General features: G+C 32.0%; 1 protein-coding gene across 1 annotated transcript; it reads left to right on the top strand.

The window, feature by feature from the left end:
- The first annotated feature begins 257 nt into the window (after window positions 1-257).
- Window positions 258-1,305, top strand: LOC124909563. The gene is made up of 3 exons (XM_047450233.1): window positions 258-486; window positions 547-1,031; window positions 1,144-1,305. Exons 1-3 carry the CDS (start codon window positions 258-260, stop codon window positions 1,303-1,305), a joined length of 876 nt encoding a protein of 291 aa, XP_047306189.1.
- The last annotated feature ends 6,167 nt before the right edge of the window (window positions 1,306-7,472 follow it).

The raw sequence follows: 7,472 nt of genomic DNA on the forward strand, positions 1-7,472 counted from the left end.
TATCCTTCTCAGTTTTTCCAACGTTTCCTTTTTATAATTATTCTTAGAAGATATGATAATAAGAACCAACATTTGATATCAGAACATATCTGAAGAACATGTCGTCGATAAGATCAACCAGAGATGTAACGGAAATGAAGATCATAAGTGAATGGAATGTGATGCTCTCATATTCGTTACTCACGAAGAGTTACTACTCTGTGTGGGCGTTGAAGATGCGGGTAAACTTACAAGCACAAGGAGTGTGAGAAGTCGTGATGCTCGATGAGGTCGACGAACAAAAGGATAGAATGGCTCTCGCCGCCATCTATCAAGCGCTCCCCAAGGATGTCCTTCTCATGGTGGCCGAGAAGGATTCTTCCAAGCTAGCGTGGGAGATTCTAAAGATAATGCATGTTGGAGTTGAGAGAGTTAAGGAGGCAAAAGTGCAAACCTTGAAGACACAATTCAAGGCGATTCGCATGAAGAACGATGGAGATAATCGAGGTCATGGAAAAGGACAAGAATAAGGGCGAGGTCATGGAGAAAGCTCACCTCGACAAAAAGACACCAAGCCCCGCAAAGATAAGAGCATAGTGAAGTGTTATGCTTATCAAAAGTATAAGCACTACGCGTCCGAGTGCCTTAACAAAAGGCCCAATAATGAGGCAAACCTCACTAGCTTACATGATGAAAATCCATCATTAATTTTTTCTAAGGATGTGACGAATGCTTTGCCCAAAGACGAGGATACAAACCTCGAAGAGCTCGTGCAAGAATCGTCCAAGGAGGAACTAGAGGTGGTGTTTCTCAATGAAGAGAAAGTCATGGTGAACATCCTCGCAAATGGCGATGAGTATAATCACACCAACGTGTGGTACCTTGACAATGAAGCAAGCAACCATATGAAGGGTCATCGAGAGAAGTTCAATGAGCTCAATAAGAAAATTACCAGAAATGTGAAGTTTGGAGATGGATCACTCGTCGAGATCAAGGGCCTAGGATCCATCTTGTTCGAATACAAGAATGGTGATCAACATATAATGACCAAGGTATATTACATTCCAAAATTGATAAGTAATATTATAAGTCTCGGTTAGATGATAGAAAAAGGCTAACTCGCTCTTAAAGATGTTCGACCAAAATTGTGTTTTATTGATGAAGGTGGAGAAATCTTCGAATCGGTTATACAAGATTTCTCTCGAGACTAGGCAACATGTTTATCTATTAACATCGTTAATCGATCCAGCTTGTCTATGGCACGCGAGACTTTGGAATGTAAACTTTTATGTGCTCAAGATGATGGGGAGAAGGAGATGGCTATAGGATTGCCCAAGATCATACACCCCAACCAATTGTGTGAGAGTTGCATGATCGCAAAGAAAACAAGGCTATCATTTCTTGACCAATCTAGTTTTCATGCCGAACATCTCCTACAACTTGTGCACGCGGATATGTGCAATCCGATCACCCCTCCATCACTCGCCAGTAACAAGTATTTTCTTTTACTGATGATTATAGTCGTTTGATGTGGGTGTACATGCTTAGAGAAAAATGATAAGCTTTTGAAACATTCAAGAAGTTCAAGTGGCTTGTGGAGAACAAGTCCGAGCAAAAACTAAAGGCTTTGCATTCTAATCGAGGTGGAGAGTTCACATCTCAAAAATTTGCACAGTTTTGCAAAGAGGTGGGAGTTGAACGTCACCTCACAACATCATACACTCCATAACAAAACGATGTGGTGGAGAGAATAAATCGTACCATGATAGGTGCTGTGGGGAGCTTACTAAAGAGCATGCATGTACAACCAAACCTTTGGGGAGAGGCAGTGATACATGCAATTTATCTCTTGAACCGCTTGTCGACAAAGGTGTTAGGAACTTGCACACTTACCAGGTGTGGACCGGTAATCGACCTCATTTAAAGCACTTGAGAGTTCTTATGTTTACCGGACTTGTTAAGACTACATGACCACATCTCAAGAAGCTTGATGATCGAAGTAAAGCCATGGTGTACCTTGGTGTCGAAGACGAAAGCAAGGCGCACATGTTTCTTGATCTAGCTTGCAGGAAATTTTATGTGAGTAGAGATGTCTTGCTCGAAGAAGTGGGAGTGGTGCTACGATGACAACAAGTTCGTACAAAATTCCGTGGAGTTTAGAATCATACGAGATGACGACAACCTAATAGAGTTGGAAAATGCAACAACTATACCTAACTCCAATCGTCATTAAGAGAGCTCGGGTTAGTCCACAACTGAAGCTGGCCCCATTAAACTCCATTCCCTCGTCGATGTCTATGCAGAGGCACCGCTAGTAGAGATGAATCTTGATGAATTTTTGTTCCTCACCATCGATGAGCCAACAACATATCACGAGGCGATAGCTGAAAAGCCGTTGAATGAGGCCATGAAGAAAGAGCTTGTGTCCAACAGGAAGAACAAGACATGAGAGTTCACCGATTTACCACTCTGTCACAAGACCATCGGGTTAAAGTGGGTTTTCAAGTTGAAAAGACACAGAAAATGCAACATCCTCAAGCACAAAGCGAGATTGGTAGCGAAAGGCTATGTGCAAAAGAAAGACGTTGACTTTGAGAAGACCTTTGCACCAGTGATGAAACTTGACACAGTCAGACTAATTCTTTCCATCACAGCTCATCGTGGATGTGAGATCCACCACTTAGATGTAAAATCATTTTTTCTCAATGGTGACATCGTAGAAGAAGTCTACTTCGTTCAACCTAAAGGCTTCATCATAAAAAAATGAAGAGAACAAGGTGTACAAGTTATACAAACCTATCTACGGACTACGTCAAGAACTAAGGGCGTTGAATACTTGCCTCAACAAGAGAATGATGAGTCTGAGCTTCGTGAAATATTCTCAAGAGCAGGCCGTGAAATGTCGACGACTTGATTATAGCAGAATCAAGAATCAAGGGCATTGAAGTGTTTAAAAAATAGACGATGAAGGAGTTTAAGATGAGTGATCTCATGCTACTCTCGTACTACCCTTGTATCGAGGTGGACTAGAAGAAATATAACATCGAGGTGAAGTAGGCAACCTATACGAAAAAGGTGTTAAAACAATTTGCAATGGAGAATTAAAACTCGAGCAAGTATCCGATGGAAGAAAAGTTGCAGCTCGGAAAGAATGTGGAAAGAAGCTTAGTGGATCCGAAGGAGTATAAGCATATCATCAGGTGTCTCAGGTACTTGACGCACACTCGACCCAATATCTCTTATGCATCTGGCCCAGTGAGTCGATACATGAAACAACCTACCACTCTACACCAACATTCAGTAAAAACATATTTTTCGTTACGTGAAAGGAACAATGAGCTATGAGATTCAGTTACGAAGAGAACGAGAAGTTGAAGAACGTGTTGGTTTTACGGACAACGACCTAGTCGGTGTAAATTGTCAAGGTTTCTTGATCTAGTTACCTTTCATCTACTATTATACTAAAAAAATAAGTAATCTCTATTTTATTGCTGCCCATTTCTAAACATTTTTGTTTCTAAATCTGAATCAAATAAGAAACATTCAATAACTATGTTTCTCAATTAGTTTTGTTTCCAAATTTAATTTCATATGAGATATCTAGCATTTTCATCCCCTTCTAGCATTTTCATCCCTTTCGTTAAAGTGTTCATAATGGTGTTTGTATTGATTGCTTCAGTGTTTAATTATCAAAAGTTATCACAAAATTTAAAAGAAAAGAGAAGCTACTAGATAAAACTAATATGGAAATTAATTATATAACTAGAGACGAATTGGCAAGAAGTTTTAAATGGCTGCAAGAGAGGGATGTGAGCTGGGTTCAAGTGGTTAGACATAATCGATAAGGAGAAGAATAAGTTACTATCGTCTACGGAATAACAAAGACTTGTTTGTTGATTATTCACTAGGTCACAACTTTGTTATGAATATAGTAATTTTGATAGATGAGTTGATGATTTGATTTAATCAAACTCATAATAGTTATCAAATATAATAAATATTCTAACTGATTGGAATTGTGACAGTGAATTTGTTGCAAAAGCCTATTTTAGAACAAAACACATATATGGTGGATTTGTTAAGGGTAGTTTTGAAAATAATTTGAATTACGGTTGTTATCTTTTTATTTTCTGAATGTAAATAACTGCTCACCATATTTATTGTGAAATTGGGAAACATACATTCAAAAACGACAATAACGACAAATTGGGAAATGACTATTGTAAGATTTTTCAGTATAAATTTTACTTTCTTATATAAGATTTTTTCACTCTAAATTATTGAATTAAATAAACATATTCTAGTGGAAACTATCAAGGGTAAAGAAGCATTTTAATTTCTATTTTACTAATTTATTTAGTTAATTTTTAAAACTTGTAGACATATCTTTCACTTTAAACATTACATTTGTACCATTTCATTTTAAACATTACATTTAAATAATCCAACAACTCACCTCTGCAACCAAATAGATATAGTCAAGCCATTGACAATGCCAATGTCATTCGTGATGCTCGTATTCCTGTTCTTGACTTACATAAAAGTGATGCAATGTTAGAGCCAATGGTTAAGTAGACAATCTAGAAAGAAAACTACTGGTTAAGGTCATCAACAAATATAATATTTTCAACAAAACTACTTGATTATATGAATTAAAATTACATGAGACACTTGATGTTAAATTTGGGATGAATCTGTTGCGCCAATAGTGTTGATTAGCTGATTGAATATGAGTGTCATTAGAGGCTCTATCAGACGTGAGATGTGAAAATCTTCCTTTTAAAAATCTTCTTGCATCCATGTTCTTATTGTACATCCAAAATCAATCAAACCTCATATATAATCTGCAATATATATATAATCAACTATAAGAAATATGTATTTATCTATATATAAATGATATATATAATCCTCTTTTCTAATCTAGCGACAACAAGAAGTGGATATTCTTACCTTAATGTCCTGGATTCGAGACCGTCAAACAGCAAGTTCTGCGCCTGATTAAATGATTAATTGTGTTTGCGGGTTACATCCTTAATTTGTTGTCCCATTTTTTAAAATGATATATACAAAATATAGAAATATATTTATTGATATTGTATATATAATTAAAGAATAATAATATTATATATATATATATATATATATATATATATATAATGTATTCAAAATCATGATGTTTTGGATCAAATGATGAAGTTTTCTTAAAAATGTGATAAAAAATAGAGACATACATGAAAATAAGAATAATATATACTTATATATATAAATGATATATAGAGAGTGTATAAATATATTTACCTTGATATTATATTAAATATATTGAAGAATTTTATGTTGTTGATCAAATGATGAAGATCCTCTGAAAATATTGATAGAAAAAAAGAGATAGATATAACAAATTGTAGACGAAATATAAAAGATGAAGTAAAGAAAGTAAGTAAGTACACAAGTATATGGGTAATTGGTGATAGTTAGAAATAATAAATATTTTGTTAACGCTAAAATTGTTACTAGTTTAATTAATTATAACGTTAAATAGAGATACGCATTAGATTTCACAACACTTGGGATTATACACAAGCACAAACAATATTACAATTTGATAATGGACATTAACTAATGCAAATTATATTGCACTCTAAAACATGAGATTTCAATCCGAGAGTTGAAAAATATTTATTATATATGTCATTTGGTATGTAATAGGTTTCACAATAATACATATTATTGATATTGCAAACATTACTGTAATTTGACGATTAACATCAACTAATGCAAAATTTATTTTATTCTAAAATAGCGAATTTCTATCCGATAGTTAAAAATTATTTACCAAATGTGTCATTTGATCTGCAATAGGTTTCGCAACAATATATATTATCGATATTACAAACATTATTGCAATTTGGTGATGAACATCAACTAATGCAAAATGTATTGCACTCTAAAATAGAGGATTTCTACCCGAGAGTTGAAAATTATTTACCAAATATGACATTCGATCTGCAATAGGTTTCGTAACAATACATATTATCGATATTGCAAACATTACTATAATTTTGCGATAAAAATCAAATAATGCAAAATGGATTTCACTCTAAAATAGGGGATATTTACCTGAGAGTTGAAAAATATTTATCAAATATCTCATTCGATCCGCAATATATTTCAAAACAATACATATTAGGGATATTTCAAACATTACTGCAATTTGGCGATTAATATCAACTAATGCAAAATGAATTGCACTCTCATACATGAGATTCTACATGAGAGTTGAAAAATATTTACCAAATATGTCATTCGATTCGCAATAAGTTTTCCAACAATACATATTATTAATATTGCAAATTTTACAACAATTTGACGATGAACATTAACTAATGCAATAGATATTGCTAATAGATTATTAAAATTTCTAACAATATTTTCAAAACTATTTAATATTATTACAATGTTGTTTGCAATAACATATCATAGAATTGTAGAACTAGTTGTGAATAGATTATCTATTATTGTTAATGTTAAACGTATTATTAATATATTATAAATATTTCAAATCATATTTTTAAAACTATTAAATAATATTGCAATCTAATTTGCAGTAATACTTTATCATAAAATTATAAAATTAGTTGCAAGATATTATTTATTTGTAAAGTAATGATAAAAATTTTGTAACGAAATGGTGTGACTAAGACTATAACTAAGCATAATTTCAAATATTTATTTCTCTCATATTAATTAATAATTTCTCTCTCACCTTTATTAATAATTTTTCTCTCATCACTTCATTAATAATTTCTCTATCACTTTATTACTAATTTATTTTTTATTTCTACCGTCTTTATTAATAATTTATTTATATTATTAATTTGTAAATATATATTTATATATTTTATTATTTAAGTTATTTAATTTTAAAAAATTATAATAATAATAAAAAATTAATAAATCAAATAAATAACAAAATATATATTTTCAAATATATATTACATTTGATAAATATTTATTTAAGAGAATTATAAAATAAATATGAAAATTCTTAATTTTTTAATTAATTATTTTCTCAAATTAATTAATATTAATAAATACTAATATTCAATTAAAATCAACAAATGATCTAACTAAAATCATAAATACTAATATTCAAAAAAATATAACTAAAATTATCAACTATTAATATTTAATTACGTAAATAAAAAAAGAGGAGTGATAGAGTGAGGGAATTTAGTGAGGGAATTTGGTGAGGGAATGACGTGGCATCACCTTCATTGGTTGAAAAATGTAAAAATGAAAGGAAAGAGAGAGAAGAGAGAAATTATTTGATTTTTTCAGCGAATAAGATTATGCCACATTATTCCTTCACCAAATTCCCTCACCTAATCATTTCTCATAAAAAAACACTTTAAGATACGATAATATAAAAGGAGATAATATATAACATAAAAAATGCATCTTATAAGAAAACAAAATATGAAAAAATAAAT

This window comes from Impatiens glandulifera, chromosome 7, assembly GCF_907164915.1.
Source record: "Impatiens glandulifera chromosome 7, dImpGla2.1, whole genome shotgun sequence".
NCBI lineage: Eukaryota > Viridiplantae > Streptophyta > Magnoliopsida > Ericales > Balsaminaceae > Impatiens > Impatiens glandulifera.